This window comes from Medicago truncatula, chromosome 7 (assembly GCF_003473485.1).
Source record: "Medicago truncatula cultivar Jemalong A17 chromosome 7, MtrunA17r5.0-ANR, whole genome shotgun sequence".
Taxonomy (NCBI): Eukaryota; Viridiplantae; Streptophyta; class Magnoliopsida; order Fabales; family Fabaceae; genus Medicago; species Medicago truncatula.
This window is the reverse complement of record NC_053048.1, coordinates 27511708-27532825: the sequence shown is the minus strand read 5'-3', so window position 1 is coordinate 27532825 and position 21118 is coordinate 27511708. Positions and strand designations below refer to the sequence as shown.

Genomic DNA, 21118 nt, shown 5'->3' with positions numbered 1-21118 from the left:
TAAGAATTGTTTACTCAAATACTTGTTAGTCTAGTTTTACACCAACAATTGAAATAAGAATTGAACATTTTTTAGGGGGAGAGTTGAACATTTGATTGTTATTTTTTTCTTAAATGACATTTGATTGTTATTTTAAAAAAAGTGATTATATAACAAAATAATACATGGGAATACATTTGATTTTTTTCTTAAATAACATAGTGTTTTCTTTTTGGTTTTTTGGAGGACGGTTTAAATAAATCTATTAAACTTCCTTAAAAAAAATAAAAAATAAATCTATTAAACTCTTTTTATATTAGGTCCTAGGTGATTGTATTAGGAAAAAAGTGGGGTGCGAATAACATTTACCAATAGATTTTCCCTCAAAAAAAAATTACCAATAGATTTTTGTTTGCAACTTTTTCGACCGATTTCATAACGAAAATTTGAATAATTCACAAATTCAGATCCAACCCATAATTTGGATTCAATTTCTACGAAGAATTAGCTTCGCAGAACAACATCATAGAAAATCTGTTTCCACCGATTTTGATTATCCGACAGGTACATCGTACTGTGTCAGATTATGATATTCTCCTTCAAAGTTTAACTCTTTGATCCAATTTACGACTTTTTTGTAGCTTGTAGGTGATTATTTTCTAGAATTGCAAAATGGGTATTGATAATTTTTCAATTAGAACGTGTTTTGATTTCTGGGTATGCTAGATTTTGAATTTTGAGAAGGGTTTTTGGTGATATATAGATAATGGTGGGTTCAAAAGATTTGGATAGTAAAGCTTGGAAATGGGGTTTAGGTTTGATATATATAATAGCTGTTGCAATAATATGGATAGCTGCTAGTTTTGTAGTGCAATCTGTTGTAGATGCTGGTGTGTCGCCATTTCTTGTTACTTACATATGCAATTCATTGTTTGTGGTGTTGATTCCAATTGTTGAAATTGGGAGGTATTTGGAGGATTCTTATGGAAGTTTATTGTTTTGGAAGAGTGATAAGAGTTTAAAAGGGAGGTTAGGGGAGTCGGAGCAGGCGATACTTCTTAGAGATAATGAGGCAAGCGGTGAAGTTGTGGAGTCGTTGGTTATTGATGAGGTGGATGGGATTGTTGATAGGAACGATGGTTCTGAATTGCTGCCTTCGGATGATGTAGTTGGAGGATTGGTTGGTCGGGTTGGTTTGGTTGAAAATGTTGATCAAAAGGGGTTGGATGAGAAAGGGCGTTGGACTCGTTGCAGAGTCGCTAAAGTTAGTTTATTGATATGCCCGTTCTGGTTTTTTGCTCAACTCACTTTTAACTTGTCCTTGAAGTATACTACAGTTACGGTGAGTGAATGCGGAATTTTTTGTCTTTACTTTTAAGTTTTGTTTCACTTCATTACTTTGCTTAAATTAGCAGAAATTATGGTTTGACATACAAAGCTGACAAAAGAAATCGAAAACAATTTCGATAGTTAATGGCATTCGAGTATATGGCTATTTACTTTCAATGAGTAGTTAATGAATATAACAAGGTGTTCCAACTTATTAATTATTCATTGAACGCAATTAACCACAATTTTGAATGTCATTAACCGTGATTTCTAGGTATTCAAATAAATAAGGTATCCATTATAAGTTTTTACCCTCCAAATTATGTTCATATATACATGATTCTTAAGTTTTCAAATATACATGATATGATATCTATTAACCACGATTTCTGTTCAAACATACACCGAAAAATTTTGGTCAAAATCATGGTTAATTGTGTTTTGTGAATGGGCAATGAGTTGTGACACCTTGTTTTAGTCATTAATCATTTACTAAACGTAAATAACCATGTATTTGATTTGGATTTACTATCCAAATTGTGTTGTCACATTTTGTGTCAAAATAACACACCTCTAAATTAGTTACTTTTTCATGTTATGTGCAGTCAAATACAATCTTAAGCAGTGCATCCAGTCTCTTTACCTTCTTGGTTTCACTAGCTCTTTTGGGAGAAAAGTTTGCTTGGTTAAAGCTCTTTAGTGTTCTTCTCTGCATGGGAGGAACAATAATTGTAAGTCTTGGTGATTCACAATCTGGTTTAAGAACAGTTGCCTCAAATCCTCTTCTTGGAGACATTTTTGCACTTTCTTCAGCGGGATTGTATGCAGTGTATATCACTCTTATTCGCAAGAAATTAAATGATGATGAGGGAAAGAATGGTGAAGCTAGTATGGCTCAGTTTCTTGGATTTTTAGGGCTTTTCAATGTTTTACTTTTTCTTCCAGTTGCCCTCATACTCAATTTCACCAAGGCTGAACCTTTTTATATGCTTACTTGGAAGCAGCTTGGTCTGATTATTGGCAAAGGTTTGTATTCACTATCTTATACATTTTCTTTGGAATTTGATAAGGTCGCTAAGTTGCATTTTGTTATAGAAATGAGATTGTTATTTGCTAAACTATTAAGATTAGATCAAATAAATGACTGTCATGATTATATGTTAAACTATTAAGAGTAGATCAAATAAATGACTGTCATGATTATATGCTAAACTATTAAGATGGATTTACATTTAAAAGGTTGAACATTAACATGATTTAAAATTAAGATATTATTTCATCTATGCATCTGACCCTGATAGAACTCGTAAAATCATGATAATGAAACTGTGTATTATTGAATGATAAAGATGAAGAGCTCTACAATGGTGAAAACATAAAATGAAAGAGATAAACCAGAGTGTGAACACTCCTACCAGAGCACATTGCTCCTAACCAGAGAGGAATCTCTTCTAACCAACTCTAACAATATTTCTCCATTAGTTACACATTACCCTTCCCTCTCTTTTACAACATAAATGTTTCTAAATTTCAGTGAGTCTCTCAACTAACTCTTAGTTGGCCAAGGCCCAAACACATAGTCCTATCAGACCCCATTCTGGTAAAAACTTTGGTTATGAATGGCATTCCTATCTACCCTTTGCTCTTTGTGCATGCCCTTTACATGTTGTATTCTACAAATAGCTATGCCAATAAGCATTCTTTAGGATGCATTTGGCTCCTTTAAGGGTTCTTTTAAGAAAGATAACTGGATAGTTACAACTATTGATGAGAAAATCAAGATAGTGGATTTAAATAAATTTGTTGTTGTGTGCATTGTATCATAACCTCCAACATTGATTTCCCAGTCAATAGTCATAACTTATAACTAATCACTTTTTCCTCTAAAATGAGTTCCACTTTAGGAGACAAATCTCATTTAGACCTTGGTTATTTATATATGTACAATTGCATGTGTTTGTGAGTAGCAGCTTTATTAATAAATAATAAACCACCATAGGGTTGACATTGGTTCTTATAAACTTAAAATGAAAATTAATCTGAGAGCAAATTGATTATAGTTCCTGGTGCAAAGTTTTTACCTTCAAAATGTTAAGCTTTGCTAGATTGAAACAGAAGGAAAAAAAAAGAATCTTGCTTGATAGTAATAAGAGGAAGCCCTAAAAATGATGCCATAATTTTAGATTTGTATGAATAGGTATAGGTTGCTATAAATCATAAATTCTTTTTTAAAGATAAATTTCAGGTTCTTACCATTTCACTTTGCTAGTTTTCTGTTATAAGAAAAACTTAACACTTCCGTACTCTATGATTGTGGTTGACTACTGCTAGAATTTAAGAAATGGTTCCATCTGTTATGAGATCTGGGAACGGTCAATATGTATACGCACAACCATACCTTTTTCAACGAGAATGGAACCTTGTGGACTAGGCTACCCCTGAACCCAGAACCCAGTAGTGGTGTCCTTTATATGCAAACACGAGAACAAGGGACCGTTCCTTTGACTCCTGTTGATGATTATTATGATAGGACTCCACGCAACGTTATACAAAAAGCTTGGGACTTGTCCAGATTCTTGAGTGTACCAATGGAAATCGTTCCATATTCTTGAGTCTACCAATGGAAATCGTTGTATCAAAAAAATAAATGCTTTCTCTAAGAAAGCATTTATTTCTGTATTATTTTGTATTCTTTAATTTCCAAATTAAAGGAAAAAACAAATTTCCGAATTACAAATAAAAAAAGAGAGAATCGATTCTCAATTTATATTAAAAAAATTAGAAATTGTTTCCTTATGGACTAGCCTAGTCCATAAGGAAAAAGAAGTCGCCAACTTTTTGTCCTGCTTAGTTTTTTATTCCTTATTCCTGATTTGATTTTCTGATAGAACCCTTCTCTGATTTTCCAATGGAACACTTCTAATGTGTTTTGTATGTCTAAAATATTTGAGACATCTTAAGTATTGGTCAAGAGCACAATTCGTTAACTGATTTTCCAATTCGTTAATGATCGTGTTGTCTTTCTTGGGATGTATTCCATGAGTGTGGGTGAAAAACACGTCAGGTGGATATCACTCTCATTTGGGTTGCAAAGGTTGTGTTATTCTCTTTTCTCTTTCCCACTCTCGTGCAATTTGTCAATAATAAAGAGGCAAAAGAACAGTCAATTTAGTCTCATTCCTTTTTCAAGTTATATGCCAACACTTCTTTTTCTCTATCTAAATCTAAACTTTAGACCATTATCTATTTATCTTATCTTCTTATGGGTCCCCATCTATGACCATTTCTTCATTAACAAGAAAACGCAATGGCATAATTAAAACAAATCTTGTGCTAAATACATTCTAACTTCATGAACAAGACACCCACAATTTGCCCAAACATATAGTATTGATCTGGGAATCTAGTATTATGAGTTATTTTTAAATTGTGGTTACAGAGTGTGCTTACGTGGCAATACCATGAGTTCTTATTGGATGTTGGTGCATCTCCATTAAACTCATAAGAATTATCAAACCTAGAAAACAAAACTATGCATTACTTCATGTATGACAATCTTAGTGTGGTGATGAGAGGCTGGAAGGTCATTTGTGTCACTATGCTTCATTGTTGATCTTCCCATTGTTCGTACTATGTTGTATGGATCTTTGTTTGCGGACAATGAAGATTATTTTGTTGTTTTATTGGCATGTTACTGCAATCACTCTATTTTTCATTGATAAATGGGCAAAATCTATTGAGCAAACACTTCACTGCTACTTCCGAAAGGACTTTATATGCAGATTTATAACTCTGCATTTGCACTTGGAATGTCAAAGAGTTGTAAATTATTTATAGACATGACCATCATGGCTTTGTATGTAACAAATGTCCACAACTTTTGTTTGCCTTCAAGACAACTAAAGCATGTTTGATTTGAGAAATGTTCTGTTTTCATTACCTGTTTGTGCTTTAGATTACAAAACTGTCGCATTATTTTCATCGTGATTTCTGATTTCAAATATTTATACATGAAACATTGGAAACAAGATGTTTAAATTTTTGAAAATTGGAAACAAACTGAAAATAGTGTCAGTTTCGTGATTAAAGTTTAACGCATAACATTTTGTCAAACAAACATGCCAAAGATTTTCTTGGTTTTAACTTTACCCTTTAATCCATGGATTTTTCCCTCGTTGTACATAATTTAACCTGTACATTTTTTATTTCCTATCAAAACTAGGATTGCTGGACAATGTGTTGAGTGATTACTTATGGGCCAAGGCTGTTCTTCTAACATCAACCACAGTAGCTACAGCTGGACTCACAATTCAAGTCCCATTGGCTGCCATTGTTGATACCATCACCGGACATTCTCCTCCCTTCATGAATTACCTCGGAGCAGTAGCTGTCATGATCGGCTTTGCGGGAATCAACATTCCAGCCGAAATTTTTAGCAAATCAACAAAAACTACTGCTGTGGAATTGAAAAATGAAGATGTGAATATAAGAGATGAAGAGCATGCTTTGCCAAGAACACAAGATTCAGCTGCTACATTGCATTCTTTTTAGTTATTAGTTCAACTGTAAAATATTTTTTTAGTTCTGCCAATTTTGTTGCAATAACTAGAATGTAATACTTACTATACAAACACTGGAGAATAAGAACTAGAGGAAATAGTACAAGAGTTTTATAATTGGAAAGCCATGTAAATTGCCCTGAGCTTTGTATTACTTTAATTTAATTAATAATACAAACAACCTAAGTAAAATATAATTCAAATATCATAAGTATGATGAATGGGATCTAATCAGGGAGAACATTTATCTGAAAGTCTTTAGCTGAAAGACAAACATATACAATAGAAGAATGATATCTTTTTTCAGGCTTCATCTCTATGTATGTGACACTTTTGAGTGCTTTTCAATACACATTTTCATGTTTATTACTGTATAGCTTGATTGATATGCTGCTAACTCAAGACTAAACATTATATTTTTTTTTTTTTTGAGAGAACTAAACATGATATTTCTTGTAAACAAGAAATACTATCATCATTATAAAATATCTAAAGTAAATATATCAACAAGTTGATCCTTAAAGTTTTCTTTTAAAAAAATAATAAAAAAGTTAATCCTTAGAATTGACAAAAAATGTTAAACTTTTGAGATTATCTATTATCTAAGGAAATCACATTCTAATTTTTACATTATCTGTTTTCTCGTAAAAAAAATGAATTGGAGTAGAGGTACAAAGTTTTGCAAGACCAACTTCACAAAATTTTAGCTGCCGCGGTAAACGTTCTAACCTCAAAAGTTCAATGTGCATGAGCCGTGGTCTAATACTCAGTTTTTTTTTTTTTGTCAGGTAATCTAATGGCTAAAATTCATCTTATAAGGTGAATAAGTTGGGTGTCCGGAGTTCGAACTTCGATCCCTGCATATAATAATGCATTGTCCTACCAACTGAGCTATGTTCATGGGACCTCGGTTTTTATACTTGACAAAGAAACAACAAAGTATATTACCAAGAAAGAACAATTACTTGTTTTATTTTTGATGATGAATAACGTTCCCACTTCCCACAAAGTACAATAATTGGTATCTTAGGCGTTAAGAAGTTGACGTCAAAACGCGTATTGACAAGTACATGCTGAATGTTTCTTCCAACCTCACTTTGTTTGACTCATCCACATATGTCATGAGGTCATGCATCTTTGAACTGCGACCCACTTGCAAGCTGCAACCTCCATCTACTTCAATTCTATGAAAAATACTTGTGTCACAAGTATATCCGTATGTGGACATTCTATTTGAACACATTCACACATTTGAGAAAAAGTTAAATGAGAAAATAATAAAATAATACATATGTTTAAATACTTTCATCGTTGTGGTTGACTATGTTCAAGTCAAAAAATTTGACAAAAATGGTTTAGACAAATAAGATCAAAATAAATTTTATTTTAGTGTTTGATATTTGTTCATGAAATTATTCCTATTTAATGTTATTTAATTAATTAATAATATTATAAAAATGATATAATTATAAATACAATAATTTAACCAACTTCAAATGCATATATTCCATTTCCGCCATAAAATTCAAGAAGCAAAGTAACAAAATGTAAACATCCACACAAAAGAGTAAGAGAGTGATTAAATTGTGTCTCAAATTTAATTTAAAAATCCACCACAAACAATTGCAGTGACATTGTATACATAACAAATTGTTAACTAAATTAAAATAAAAATGACAGAAACAAGTGTTGTTAACTCTGTGACACAGACATCTGACCATGTCTTTCCATAACTCTTCTAGTAGCAAGTGCTGCAGCTTCACTAGCACGCATTGTCCCAGTTGCCATTATTGCAGCAAACTCTTTGATTATCTCATCTTGAACCTTGCTCCTTGCATCACCTAAAGGATCCTTTACAACACCATTTGATGCTGCTGCTGCTTTTTCAGAAGCTGACACTGCATTTTCTGTCTTCTTATCTTCTTCTTTGCCTTTTGCTACTTCCTTACTGGGAATAGCCTTTTTCTCTGTGGATGAGTTAGGTGCAGTTGAACTCTTTTGGGTGGTGACTGAGGCAAAATTTGAAGCAGGACTCACTGTGGTAGGCCTGAATTGTGGTACTTGTGGAACTCCGCCGGATTTTAATGTTGTCTCTAAATTCTGAATCATTGGCACTGTCAAATTGAAGATATAGACGTAAGTAATTAATTACAGTATTAACCAGAACAAACATTCATGAACATTAAATATTCAATTTAGACAGTAACAAATGTAGTTTGAAAATTACTTGTAATATGCAAGCGAATTGCTGCAACTGCAAGGTTAAGTAGAAAAGCTAAGGATGTATTAATAATGACTTATTTAGACTTGTCTGATGACACTAGTGGATATTTGAAAGGGTGGGTGAATTTCAGCACTATAAAAACGACTTGTAAGATATAGATGTCTCCTACTTAAAAACTCATTATCCGGCCATGTGTCATCAATGTAGGACTCGTCACATACCCCCTCACGGCCATATTGGACATATACAGCATGGCTCGAGAGGTCCTAGAGCAGTTGTCGCATACTATGCGGAACTCTAATTAGACAAAAAAATATATTTTGAAACAAAAGCATACAATATTTAGATGAAAATGCCTATAAAAAGTATTTCTAAATTGTCTATGGTTATTGGTTAAATAGTTTCTACATGCCATAAAGATTTGATTGAATGTATTTTGTTACTAATATATCAAAATATTATACATACTAAAGCATAACCCTGTCTACAAGCTAAGAAGAGTTTCTGATTTGAGTGAAGTGTTGTAGATGATAACTTACAGAAAAGAGAACCCATTGGGCTGCTCATAACTTCATTAGGGAGCTGAAGAATATAATCAGGAATCGTAGCACCAACCAAAAATTGAGCAACTTCGTTGCTGAAGTTGTTGCAGTTGTGAGTAAGCAAACTATAGGTTTCAGGCAAGTACCGCGGATTGATTTCCTGCAAATACATTTCAAACACGTCCTTTGGAACATGAGTAACTCCTAACTCTACCACTTTGAGTGGAGTTCCGTATGGTGTTGATCCAGCAGGCAAGTGTTGTATGCCACCACCAAAGAAGTACTCATTGCCATAAACCACAATTCCTGTGTGCCTGAAGCATAAAAACAATATCAGAAATTATAAAAAAATGTAACCTTTCAATATCATTGTTATCAAATAGTATTAACACTATAGAACCATCATATTGATAGAAATTAAACAAATTGCTATTCTCCCGCAATACTCAATTTAGTACAAAATTTTGTCAAATAATTAGTAGAATGTGAATATACCACTATCTTCTACGATCTTCCATTGACACCACCGTTCAATATGCCAACAAAAAATAGCACAACCAAGATTTTGGCATGTACCTTCAAGATACCAGACGAAAGAAACAAACCTATGATTAACCTATAGTAATTAAAAGCTATCTAGCACCGACACTACAGATTAAAGGTGGGTTCAGTGTCTGACACGTGCCAATGTTCACGATACTAACACATGCAGTTACATTCAACTTCCTCCATTATTCAAGTTACTATCAATGCCAATGTGTCGGTGTTGTGTATGTGCTCTGTGTCTGTGTCAGTCCCTTATAGTTCAAATGTTCCAAGTCAATTCCATTCATTCAACACAACATAAACATAAAACAACCATCTAATCCATAATTCTAAAATAAAACAACTAATTAAGCCATTAGATCATGAACATTATACCATGGACCTAAAACAAAGGGGAAAAAACACTCACCATATCCCTTCAATAGCTTTCCCCAAAAACGACGTTGAAAGCTGTCGAGCAAGTCCTTGGCTTAGATCATAAACATTAAGAGTAACCCTGTAACCCTCCTGCAATCAATTAAAGTAATTAAATGTCAGGACTCATGATAAATAAAAACACCGCAAGTATCATTGATGTGTCACATACCTCAGCCATGTAGTACAGTTGAATGAAAATTAGTCAAGCACTCAAAAACACTTCAACAGAATCGTAAATTCTTCAATAGAACCTAACAGAATAAAACACACGTTAGAAAGAAAACAACAATTTTGAGTGAAAACATGTTAATTCAATGCATTCTGCCAATAATTCCAATTTCTCATACACAAGACAAACCCTCAAAATTTTCATCATTATCAAAATCATTACAACACAATAATCAAACAAAAGTAAACAACTAAAACAAAATGACCCTTTTCAAATAGAAACAAATCCATTAAAACCCAGGTAATTTTCTTTTAAAAAACTTAAAACCCATTAAAAAAAACAGCAGTTTTACCCAGAATGGAGTACGTAAATCCCAATTCTAAATCACAGATCTATTTCAAAATCTACCTTTGAAAACGAAATAACAATCCAAAATTGGAGGAAATTCACAAATGAGAGAGAGAGAGAGAGAGAGAGAGAGAGAGAGAGATTACTATGAAGGAGATGATGAAAGTAGAAACAAAACACGTTAGTTGTTAAAGCACGGAACAAGGGAAAGCGGTGTTAAATAAATAGAGACAAATTGCTTTGGAGATTTAGATTTTCTACGACATCAATTGTTTTTTCACTTTTCCTGTTGCATCTATCACCTTCTAGAATCATCTACCATCCACTTATTTATCTCCACGTGTTTCTTCTATTTTTCATGTTTTCTTAATGTGAAAAATGTTAACAAGAAAAATGTGCTAATGTGAATGCATCATATTTTAGTTTTTTCTCCTTTTAATTATACCTCCATTAAACAAATTTTGTTTTTTTAGGAAAAAAAAACCTCTAAACAAATTTTGTTGTTGTGTCATTAAAAAAGATAAGAATTTATAAAATATTATTTATTATAGTTTTTGAAAGATATAATATTTATTATATTGTTGATATCATTGAAAAAGATTAGTTTAGTTTGTCAGAATATGAAAGTACACAACATCTATTATTTATCTATGGAAGTAAAAATAATCCATTTTAATTTTTGGGCTGATTTTTTCTCTTTCTCAAGTTATCCTCAACTTTAAATACAAATAGCACATAACAAATAGATAAAAGTTAATTCAAATATTAAAAAAGTGTAACAAATTCGATATTTATTGTCCATGATATATCAATTTTTTTCTTTATCCTTTATTCTTTAAAAAAATGATAATTGATGGGAGTGAATTCAAAATATATTTTTTTTCCTATGCGCTTTAAAAAGTGTAACAAACTATTTCTCATATGCTTTAAAAAGTGTAACAAACTAGATCGAGTATTTCTATACTATATATAATGAAAATATAATATTTTGGATTGACTTTTTCATTTTCTCACTTATATCCTAAAACAACTTTTTCTATAATAACTAGCGAAAAGACAAACACTCATGTGCCCATCTTTCCGCTATTTTTACTGCGCTAATATTTGAAAATTATGAACCATGTTTTTTTTATGAAATTTTAATTTTGATTAAAACTAAAAATATAAATGTTTGTTGCTTTCTAATTATAACAAACCAAATTAAGGGTATAATTAGGATAATAAAAAGTAAGTATAAATATACTCATATAGTTTGTTACAAATTTTAAATGATAAAGGAAAAAAATCAGACATATATATATATATATATATATATATATATATATTTATATCGTGTTTGTTACATTTTTTTAAATATTTAAATTTATTTTTATCTATTTGTTACATGTGTTATTTGTATTGAAAATTGATGGCATTTTTGAAAGAAAAGAAATTATAATATACTCCTGTTGCAGCTGATAATGTTGTTTTCTTGATCTACCCGAAGCTTTAATTCTTAGCGGATAATCCCAATTTAGGTTGAATAGTAGTACATTATTATCTCATTTTATTATATAAATATATAATAAATGTTGTTTTGGAATTTAAAAATTACGACAGAGCTTTGAAACTATTACCGGGGTGAGTCACGACCAGGTCGCTTTCTTTAAGACGTTTCGCGGCACTACCTAAATTGTGTGCAAGGTAGACTAGCAACCGCACCGTCTCCAGGATAAAACAGCCCAGATTCTATCTGTACGATTAAAGGCTGCACTGCCAGAAATCGCTCGAGAATAACACCTCAATATGGTTTCAAAAAACCACTCTAATATGGTACGTAGACCACTTAAGAAACCAAAGAAGGAGGAAGAAAAGAACGGTTCGTCAACACAAACCGAGGAAGATGAGAAGGGGAGAAAACCAGAGAAGAGGATTCGATTCTCAGTTTTGAAGTGAAGAATGCAAATCCCGAGCTCTCTATTTATAGAGGGGATTTGACCTCGTTTTCTCCACCGACCCGGTTCGCGACCCGCCAACGTTAGCCCACGACCCAGCAACGGTAACCCACGACGTGGAAACGTGGAACTGAAGCTTGCGCGTGTGAGACTTGGTCTCCGTGTGCGGGAATCTCGGAGCAAAAAAATAAAATATTATTTTTTTCATTTTTCTGAGCACCAAAATCGGACGGAGAGCGGTGTCGTCGCGCGCGCGTGTGTCTTATATATAATTTTTAGCAAGCGCTCACTCCATTCACAAAAGTGTGTACCCCAAGGGCACACCCTTGGAAGTGATATCCCACATATATAAACACTACTAGAGTGTGTGATCTACCCAACGTGGGACATAAAATTTTCAATTCACACTTTACACTAGTTTCTCCATCCTTGTGTTTACATTCCAAAGGCTCCACAAACCAACTAGTATACTCCAAGTTTTTTCCATTATACACTAGTGTTCCAACAATAACAAATTAATAAAAAGAAGACAGCTCAAAAGTGTTGAAAGGAGTTGTTTTCTTTATATATAGTATAAATGATTGTTGTTGGTGTCATTAAAAAGATAAGAATTTAGATTATATTGTTTGTGTCATTGAAATAGATAGACAATGTTAGTTTGATTTGTTTTAATTTGAAAACAACATTCATTTATATTTATATTTATACTTTTAATCAAAATCAAAATTTCATATAATTTTCAAACTTTAGCGTAATAAAAAGAGTAGAAAGACGGACACGTAAGTGCCCATCTTTTCGCTAGTACGTAATTTTCATCAAAACTAGCAACAAACTTGTGCTCTGCACTAGCTGGATGTAAAAGCAAGACTATACATCCAAACGCATTGCAATGTTATATATACTCTCCGATCTCAAATATAAGAAAATATTCTTTTTTAGGTTCATTGAACAATTAATGTATTTGATCTTCATTGTAAATCAGATAGAATCATTATTTAATAAACCTCTAAAAAAAAGAATCTTTTTTATATTTGAAACGGACGGAAGTACATTGAGATTTGAGAGTACTTCTTAACAACACATATAACATTATATTTCTATGGATTAGTCCGTGTATTTATTCGTGCTTCAATTGGTTACATCCCTTTTTGCATACCTCTTACCATCCTTAACAAACACAGACCAGTTCTCTAGTGCTGAGTTTGATGCATTGCTTTCCCCTATACTATTGTTCCACTTAAGAAGAGACCTTCTGATGTAGCAGGCCTACGAATTAAGGGCAGCAGCTGATTGAAGGGAACTGGAGTATCAAACTCCAATGGCTTTAGCCTTCAAAGTTTAAACCAATAGTCCCACATCGGAAGACTTGTGAGAGCTATAGAGGAAAGTTATCTATAAAACCAATGAATACTGTCATACTAATATGGTCAAAGAATGGCCTTGTCCTTTAAGTTTAAGGCTTCATCAATTTAAAGGAAGATGTTAATCAGTGCTTTAAGGATATTTGTTAAGGATTTAATTTTCTTAACAAGTGTCCTTAGGGTGCTTGTTAGCATTATCCAAATTTAAAATAGTAAAAATTACCGGAATGAACATAAAAAATTTAGAACTTCTATAGAGTGAAAGTGTTCAGTTAAGAACATTCTCGACGAGAGTCTGACTTACATGGTGAGGGAATGCTGTTGAGAACGACGATGAGAATATGACTTACGTGGTAAGGGTATGCGGCAATGAGAATATGACTTACGTGGTGAGGGAATGCGGTTGAGAACGATAGAGATTAGGTGGTGATGCATCTATAAACACTTTGAAGCTTAAGTCAATAATTGATCAAGAGAGAAGTAAGAAATGATGTGTAAATTGAATAGTTTAAGATTATTAATTAATTATGAAGTGTAAATACCATCTAGAATGATGGATGTTTCACATATTTAACAACAAATTAAGTAGATTAGTGAAAAATTAGTGTTTATAGAAAATCATGTTTATTGAAGCACTCTTTTTTTTAATCTTCATTTAATATTTTAAAATATGTGAATTTTCTTCAAACGTAATGATATACAGTTACCGGTTGAAGTCATTGTTGAGCCAAAATATTATTTGGTGTTTTGAAATAATTAATATTACAATCTCATGTGTTATTTGATGTGTGCTTTTGAGGGCAAATTATAAAGACATGTTTTGTTCATGATACATCAAAGAATCACAAAAATCAATTATCCTTACACAAAGTTCAATAAGATTATCAAGCCTCTTAAGAAGAAAGGTTAATGTTGAAGAATCACTCAACAAGCTTTGCGAAAGAAAGAATGATTCAGGGTCTTCGTAAAGATTAAGTATTTTAAGTCGAGGACAGGATCACGATGTTGAGGACAAAGTCTCGTCGTCAAAGTCATCCTCACATTTCTTGAGGACGGAGATTCCAAAAAGAATAAAAATACAAAAAGGCATTCGTCATTAACATGACCAACTCACTATTTATTTACTATTTATGATTGTACTTGCCTAAAGTAAACATCTAAAGTAACTTTATGTACTACACATATTTGATTTTATCACTCTTGAACATGGATGGAGAATGTCATTTAGAGAGAAAAGTAAAGTTTAACGGTTTGAATATGTAAACAACAACAACCAAGCCTTATCCCACTAAATGAAGTCGGCTACATGGATCAAATGACGCCATAATGTTCTATCATACACCAAATTTGGATCCAACTCATTGACCTCTAAATCTTTACTAATGGTTTCTCTAACGGTTTGAATATGTAAAAATACATTAAAATCATTTACTCCTTTTTTTTATACAATTAGGATCTCTTACTTTTTCCACTAAAGTTAACCCAATGTGCCCTTAAGGTTAATCTTAAATGAATAGTAAACCCTAAACTCTCCCATAATATTAAGGAGCCAACAAAATTTTGTAAACCATCTTTAATTAATCATACACAAAACTGTATCTTGCCTGTTCTTGCTTTGACAATAAAATGTTCTTCACCACCCAACCCATTCCCACCATTTGTTCAATCAAATCAGTTACATCCCTCTCTGCATACCTCTTTCCATCCTCAACAATTACAGACCAATCTTCTAGTGCTGAGTTTGATGCATTGTTTTCCCCTCTGCTAATATTCCACTTAAGAAGAGTCCTTCTGATGTAGCAGGCCTACAAATTGAAAAAACATTTCAAAAAGAAATGTCATATGAAAATATCATTAGAATAAGTAAATCAGGTTTCAGGCCAAAGGGTTTTATCCCTCCCATAGTATAAAGATCAAATGGAAGATAATTCACTAATTGAGAATGATTTAGAGTTAAATTATCTGATGTTAGACATGTTTCATGATGGGATATTATGACGTTGTTTGATTCATGTAAAAAAAAAAATATACCCCTCTCTTATCACATGAGAGGAAAGGGAGGATACAACGAAACATACAAAGTCAAGTTTAATGGACCCTATAAAAATAATTGTTAGCCATTATAACTGATCTTGGACCTAGTTGAATTGGTTTATTTGAACTTATCTATTGGAGTAAATATTTGTGAAACTGTTTGACAAAGTTTATGAAAACAACATGACATTTTCATAAACCGTTTTCAGCTCATTTCCATAAGCTTCCTAGGATAGCTTAAGAAAACGGCATACAGCTTCTTCCTTTTTTTTTTGGGTCTTACCCTCCGGTTCTCAAGGAAAAGGGCTGTGATAGTCCGAAGTCCGGCTGGGAGGTAAACAAAGTCTGGCAAAGGATTGTTCCACACATGATTCAAATTCAGGTTCTCCCGAGTGATCGCTTATACCTTATATTAAAACAGTTTGACTTTATTTTATTTTATCTTTTGTTATGCAGACAGCTTATACATACAGTTATACAGTTAGCACTTAAGTTGTTTAACCCTGGGACTTTGTGTCTTTCTCCGACATGATATGACATTGACAGAAGGAACATGAGAGGATTCAAATTAGCTAGCAGTAATAATAACATTAATAACAATATTGATAATAGTAGTTGAAAAATCATTAAGAAGAATAGTCTTATCACCTGCAACAAACCCATAATTATATGCTTTGATTCAGCTCCTTCACGGATGGAAAGAAGGATACGGAGCTAGAAAATCGCCACAGACAAAAAGAAGCAAAATAAAAAACAATTAGAATACAAAACTACTTTATAGGAAGGTGACCAAGATAATCTCATAATTATGCTCACCTGGCCAGTTCTTTTTAATCCTTCGAAGATCTCCATGCATACAAAGTAATAATCCTCATCAGTTATGCTTTGTATCGTCTTCATTGACCACTCAGGTATTTGGTCCTTGGGACTTATGCACCCTATTCTAACTGGCCATAAGCTTTTACCTGAATCAAATCTTATTAGTTGACTATAACCTCACCATTGAAAGTATCAAACACGAATGTAAGAGACCGTAGCATTTCACCTTTAACTCCCATAAAGTTGATTACTTCTTTCTCGCTCACATCTGCCGGGGAAGGCACATATCCAAACTCAATCCAAGTTTTCAGAATGATTTCAAGCCTATCCTAAAACAAAATGCACCAACAAGACAGTAAAATACATACTCTTAACAAGTCCTACACTATAAAACCAAAACTTGTGTGTTAAATAAAGGAAAAATAAAATAGTAGATGTTTTATGACAAAATAGACAATGAAGGGGTACCACACTTCATTTCTTCCATAATCACTCAGTTTCAATCGCTTAAGTATAAAACTTAAAAATCTTAAATCTGTACACAACTTCATAATTAAAGCCATCAGAAAACTTACCTTAGTCAAAGTTTTCAGATGGACATGTTTTAGTCCTTGATAAATCCCAAAAAGGTCCATGAAAGCGAAAAGGGGATAAACAAAGAAATGGAGACCTGCTTGTGGTCTTGAAAGCCAAGATATAACTAAAGTTAGAAAACGAGTCAAATTATATAAGCAATAACAACATGAAAAATATATCATACACCTATACATGACAAAAAAAGTCCATTATAGTATACATTGTGGCCTTGTAACAACAGTTAGTTTTTTTTTTTCTTTCTCTCTTTTATTTAGAACGATAAGGTCACAATTTCTTAAGGTACATACACTATAGTCAGCTTTCAGTTTCACAGCAAAACAGAAACAGTAACATTTCATATTATGGATGAAATAACAACCTTTGATGGTTCCCAATCCACATATTAACAAGGGCAGCAAGCATAAGACCAAGGATGTCAAAGCAGACTGTTTGAATCTGCAATATATTAAATATTCATAATAAAATCCACGAATAAACAGATTAAAGAAAGGTAAACAAAAAAGAAAAACACTTATGCTAACCTGTGCCTTGGCAGAAATTTCACCAAGGTTGTCTGCTTTTGCAAAACTTTGATGAACAGCCGACTGTGTAAACAAAAAGAAAATATCAAAATTCACGAAAAAGGAAGTATATCAATCAGTATACTATATAGATGAAAAAGCAGGGAATTTTTGCAAGACGGATAAACTTATGATATGAAGAATTGCGTAAAAGTATATGCATACAATCTTCAGATAAAAAGTAAAAGGTGGACAATGCACAAGTCGGAAAATAGAAGGAATAAAGATAGTAACAAATATGAACATGGCAAAAATATAATTGAACTTGAAAGGCAATTGCTAAGAGGTATACTGTGTTAGTCTCTGCAAAAGCATTATACATTAACTATCCTGATGTTAAAAACTCAAAAATGCTTTATGCATAATTGGACAGGGACTATACATTGGTATGTGAAACAAATTAAAACTGTGGTGAGAAAGTGAGAGAAAGAGTAAGAGGGCATTTAGAGAGAACTCAGAGAATGAGTGTGTTCTTTTCGTGAAGAAAGTAAATTAGCAAATTAGGGAACTAAAAGTAACTGCTTAACCATCTACGTGTTGTAATATCATCACGTGAGTAGCTCCAAAGTCCAAACCAAGAAAGCTTTTTTTGAAAAAGAAAAGATAAAACGTAATAGAGAACTTAATGCGATAGTGGTTTGATCCTTACCCGAGTTGCTAAGTAGCATGCCAAGCTTATTTGTTTAGCAATATTGGCAATAGTCGCAAGCAGCAGGAAGAATCGAGGAAATGTAGGAGTAAGTAATTCAAGTCCAATGCTTCCAACAAAAAGAACAGATGTAGTGAACCTGACTCTCTTTTTAAAGCAGGTACACACATGCACAGAAAGAGAAAGAGTAATCAGATTCAATTTATAATTAGTGCATATCAAATGAAGTTTGAATTACCATCATGCACTTCACGGTTGTTCATATGAAATTTTTTTAAGGGTTAAATGTATTTTTGCTCCTGCCATTTGAATGAATTCCATTTTACCTCCCTGTAGCTTTTTTTTTAGATTCTAACCTTGTAATTTAAGGTTCTTTGCTTTTAGACCTTCACGACATTTGACTGCATAAAATAGATGATGTGACAAGGGGTAAACCAAAATTCGTCCAAATGACCGGGGACGAAAGTACCTTTAATCCCGTAATTTGATGCCACGAAGGTCTAAAAGAGAAGAATCTAAAAATTACAAGGTTAGAATCCCAACAAAAAAATTACAGTGGGGTAAACTGAAATTCGCTCAAATGGCAGGAGGCAAAAGTGCATTTAACCCCTTTTTTTAATCAAATTCCAAAACTAGTGCTGGCACCTGCAGAAACTGCTGAGTGCCGGCAGAAGAAAACTGATTCCTTTGAAAATGGAAGTTAAAATACCTTTAAGTTAGTATCAAAAGCAGAAGCTAGGCTAGCAGTGTATATGCATTTGCTTAGTCGTCCAAGACCATCTTTTAAAACCCAGTTAAGGGCAGCAGCTGACGGAAGGGAACTGGAGTATCCAACTCCTATGGCTGTAAACATTGCCTGAGATTAATTGATTGTAACATAGTAAGTTCTTATGCAAGCAAGATAAACATATACTACAAGACCTAAAAGAACTTTCATGTAGCTAAATGGTGGATACAAAGCATCAACACATGCATCCATTGACAACTGATAAGGATACACAAAATCTTATTTAGACCAAGTTTGGATAGATTTCAAAGAAGCACTAATGGAAAAAGAGATACTTAAAACTTCTTAGAATAATCATGACTTGTAAATAATAGCTACTCGTATAAGTTCGAATTAGTTGCTGCATCTCAATTTTTCAGAAGTAAAAAAATCTATAGCTTATAAGGACTGTTTTATGAGTTAAAGCCACATATTTATTTTCATTGAGAATGTCTCATAAGCTAAAATTTAATCTCCAAACTAGGCCTTAGCTTGCTCACTTTCTCTCCCCTCCTGAAAACAAGCACAACTGATGTTTATAATGAAGATTGAATCTTTCCACTTGATGCATACACTAGGGAGGGACTATGATTTTACAAAACCAAACGAATCCATCACATAACACAAAACAAAACAATCCTAACCCCCTTTCATGATGTGCACAGGACATGTCAAATGCTGATAAAGCAAGTTTCAACCCCCTCCCTCATGCATGTAAGTAGATTCATGAACAAGGACCAGTTTGTTTAAGCTTGGATTTGCTTATTTAAGCTTATCTACTGACATAAGCAATTGTGAGACTATTTCGAAGCACCTATGAAAATAGTCTATGACATGCAACTTATTTTCACAAACTCTATGGGATAGCTTATGAAGACAGTTTAAAGTCTTTTGTTATAAACATAACTTATACATAAGCACTTAAATAATAAGTGTTTATAGTTATACCATAAAGCACTTAAAAAACTATTTATCCAAACATAACACAAGTCAATTCTAAATAAACTAGCTTCTAAAGAAACAAAAATCAAGAATCTGCAAAGTACCTGAGTAGCAAGAACTTGAAGAGCAGAGCTAAAAACACGATGAAGCAGCTTCCACTTCACAAAATCAACATAATTCTCATTAACTTCTCTAGGAATGAAAAAATCCCTTACAACAGAACCAAACACCTTCAACAAACCATCATTATCACCAGAAGCAGCACCACCATCAACAGTGACCAACTCCAAGCAGCCACCATTCCAGAAGAATCTAGTGACCTTATTTGGACTCTTAACCACAAAGGGTAGCCGAATTTGTTGTGAAATTTTGTCAACTCCTCCTCCATCAGAAGAGACACAGTCAAGAGAAGTTCTGAGAGATGAAAAAGCTTTGAGTCTTGTAAAAATGAGATTTTGAGAAGTGGGTATTGGTTGTTTTGGTGTGATAAGGTTCCATGATATGGGGTGAGGGTGATCGGTGGGGGTGTGAAGAGTAAATGGCATGAGAATTTGAAGGTGTAACTATATGAACTTTCAAAATGAAGAACAATTTTGAATTGAAGAAGAAAGAAGAATAAAAGGTTAGTGAAGAATCTAATTCTTCTTCTTTTGCATGGCGGCGGCTAAGGTCCACTCGTGAAGCCATAGCTTAAGGACCATTGTTTTTTTTTTTTAAGAAAAAAGCCAAAATGGAATATATATATATATATATATATATATATTAAACAAACTTAGACGCTAAAGCACAAGGCGTGCCAAAACGCCTAGGCACAATGGGAACATAAAACAATCATGTACAAGCCAATAAGGCGCAGAAACAAAGAAACAACTAGCTAGAAAATAAAGTTTAAGCAAGTTAGAGGACTCCGCCGCCATTCTTGATAGTCAAAATCAAAATTAGTGTATTTCGATTTCAACCACCAAAAAGATTGAAGTTTTACCCTTTCACCCAGCGTTAGCAAGTTATCCTCCTTTCCTTTAAAAATTCTGTTATTCCGTTTTTATCCTCCTTAAGGACCATTCTTTACTCCCTCCGGTCTATTTACAAAAAAAAAAAAAAAAAAAAATTACATACATTAAATAATTTATTTATGTAGTCAAGAATCTAAATATATAATATAAATTATTCAATATATTTAAAAAATCAATTATATTTTATAAATAAGATCAGAGGAAATATTATATTATAATTATAATAATGACAGTTTTGTTAGCGATTGTGTGTTGAGACACTCTTTGAATATCTCAAATTTAAAAATTATTCTTTTATATAGTTTTTTTTTAAGGATATTCTTTTATATA

At 32.8% G+C, this 21118-nt stretch overlaps 3 protein-coding genes across 4 annotated transcripts; 1 reads left to right on the top strand and 2 right to left on the bottom strand.

The window, feature by feature from the left end:
• Positions 1-334: 334 nt before the first annotated feature.
• LOC11424134 (uncharacterized vacuolar membrane protein YML018C) lies at positions 335-6064 on the top strand. The gene is made up of 3 exons (XM_003622888.4): positions 335-1321; positions 1914-2334; positions 5531-6064. The coding sequence occupies exons 1-3, from the start codon at positions 746-748 to the stop codon at positions 5857-5859; spliced, it is 1326 nt and encodes a 441-aa protein (XP_003622936.1). The 5' UTR covers positions 335-745; the 3' UTR covers positions 5860-6064.
• Positions 6065-7435: 1371 nt separating this feature from the next.
• Positions 7436-10416, bottom strand: LOC11418752 (desumoylating isopeptidase 1). Of its 2 annotated transcripts, none has more exons than XM_003622885.4 (5): positions 10260-10416; positions 9766-9847; positions 9589-9686; positions 8631-8947; positions 7436-7981 (listed from the first exon to the last, which is right to left on the bottom strand). In XM_003622885.4, exons 2-5 carry the CDS (start codon positions 9772-9774, stop codon positions 7560-7562), a joined length of 846 nt encoding a protein of 281 aa, XP_003622933.1. In that variant the 5' UTR covers positions 9775-9847; positions 10260-10416; the 3' UTR covers positions 7436-7559. The 2 variants fall into 2 exon arrangements, with proteins under 2 accessions (XP_003622933.1, XP_024627136.1); XM_024771368.2 differs by lacking the exon at positions 10260-10416 and adding an exon at positions 10174-10249 and having other exon boundaries at positions 7444-7981.
• A 4250-nt stretch (positions 10417-14666) lies between these two features.
• Positions 14667-20475, bottom strand: LOC11421105 (protein root UVB sensitive 4). Its single transcript, XM_003622884.4, has 10 exons — positions 19880-20475; positions 18777-18923; positions 18068-18214; positions 17380-17442; positions 17217-17293; positions 16837-16942; positions 16488-16590; positions 16259-16407; positions 16091-16156; positions 14667-15213 (listed from the first exon to the last, which is right to left on the bottom strand). The coding sequence occupies exons 1-10, from the start codon at positions 20318-20320 to the stop codon at positions 14986-14988; spliced, it is 1527 nt and encodes a 508-aa protein (XP_003622932.2). The 5' UTR covers positions 20321-20475; the 3' UTR covers positions 14667-14985.
• Positions 20476-21118: the final 643 nt, after the last annotated feature.